Below are 1,758 nucleotides of genomic sequence, written 5' to 3'. Positions count from 1 at the left end.
CTGGGGATATAATATTTCTTGGAAAATGGAACATTAGTACAGATGGATTGAGAAAGACATTAAACTAGTGTGATTACTGTGAATTATCATTGTGGTTGCATTAGAATTATGAGTCAAAACATGAATAGTTGTAAAATAGAGCACTGTAAAATTATAGAATGTGAGACTGATTCACCTGGTATTTTCAATTTCACTTGTTAACATTTTCCAGATTAATATATCTTTTTCAGTTGTACATACAGGAATAACATTCTGTGGTCATCACTACTGTTTTAGGTTATAACAAGGAATGAGGCAATTAAAACAATGGGCTGGAATTCTGAGACATGAGAGTTGGGTGTAGTACAGGCCCACAAAGTGAGCATTCTGGTATACAGATACGACTATGGCTGTATTTATTATCTATAATTTTCTGTATATACATCAGATACATGGAAGACATAGAAATGAAGTCTATGATGTACAGTCTGGAAGATCAAAAGTTAAAGAGACAGGCTATTCAAGAATTAGTATGGAAAAGAGAATGATAATTTATCCAGTGTATCACAAACTTGATGTGTGCTCTATTTTTTTTCAGATACATGAAATAAACTTCCACTAAGCTCTTAAGAGGAATAATACACTCTCCACTTACGTTCTCACTCAAGAATGTTCTTTATTTCCAAGCTGGACTTGGAGTCCTGGCCAATATGTTTCTTCTTTGTTTCTATGTTTTCATAATCTTAGGTCTCAGACCTAAGCCCACGGACTTGATCTCCTGTCAATTGACTTTAATTCACATAATGATGTTCCTTAGTGCAGGGGATATTTGGCTTGGAGACTTATTCACATCACTGAACATTGAGAATGACTTCAAATGTAAGGTAACTTTTTATATAAATAGGGTGATGAGAGGCCTCTCTATCTGCACCACCTGTCTCCTGAGTGTGGTTCAGGCTGCCACTATCAGACCCAGTACCTCACTGTTAGCAAAATTTAAACGAAAACTAAAAAAATACATAATATATGCTTTCTTCTGTATTTTGTCTTTCAATATATCATTTAGTAGTACCTATATCTTCTTTGTTGGTGCTTATACCAACGTGAGTGGGACCAGTCAAATGAAGGTCAGTAAGCCTTGCTCACTCTTAGTCATGAATCACATGTTCAGAGGAGTGATTTTAACAGTGACAACATCCAGAGATGTGTTTCTTGTAATAGTCATGCTGACTACAAGCACATACATGGTGATTATCCTGTTCAGACATTGGAGGCAATTCAAGCATCTTCATAGCATCAGCCAGGTGAGAACATCCCCTGAGAAAAGGGCCATCCAGATTATTTTGGTGCTCGTGGTTTTCTTTGTGGTCATGTATTGGGTAGACTTCATTATCTCAATGACCTCACTCCTGTTATGGAGGTACAATCCATTCCTCTTGGCTGTTCAGAAGTTTGTGATGAATGCCTATCCCACAATTACTCCATTGGTGCAAATCAGTTTTGATAACAGAATAATAATTCTGCTGAAAAACTTGCAGTCAAAATGCCACCACATATGTTTTTAAAAAGATGGTTTCTCTCTTCTTTAAAAAGCTATCAATTTATTTCATGTTTATATGTACAAGTATTGTACCAGACTACATGCCTGTGTGCATTTCTGGTGTTCAGAGGTGAGAAGATGTCATGGCATCCTCTGGAGTTGGACTTACTGCTGAGTATAAATAATCATTTTTTGTAGTACTAGTTAGTTTCCGAAATACAAATTCTTTAAAATTTAAT

General features: G+C 35.8%; 1 protein-coding gene across 1 annotated transcript; it reads left to right on the top strand.

Moving 5' to 3' along the window:
• The first annotated feature begins 689 nt into the window (after nucleotides 1-689).
• Nucleotides 690-1,544, top strand: LOC117720852 (vomeronasal type-1 receptor 90-like). Its single transcript, XM_034519543.2, has one exon. The coding sequence runs from the start codon at nucleotides 690-692 to the stop codon at nucleotides 1,542-1,544; it is 855 nt and encodes a 284-aa protein (XP_034375434.1).
• Nucleotides 1,545-1,758: the final 214 nt, after the last annotated feature.

Source organism: Arvicanthis niloticus, chromosome 15 (assembly GCF_011762505.2).
Source record: "Arvicanthis niloticus isolate mArvNil1 chromosome 15, mArvNil1.pat.X, whole genome shotgun sequence".
NCBI classification, from domain to species: domain Eukaryota; kingdom Metazoa; phylum Chordata; class Mammalia; order Rodentia; family Muridae; genus Arvicanthis; species Arvicanthis niloticus.
This window is presented reverse-complemented; position numbering and strand designations above follow the sequence as displayed.

What these genes read in the sequence shown, in the direction of transcription:
- LOC117720852 (XM_034519543.2), top strand. Translation starts at nt 690, where the DNA reads ATGTTTCTTCTTTGTTTCTATGTTTTCATAATCTTAGGTCTCAGACCT.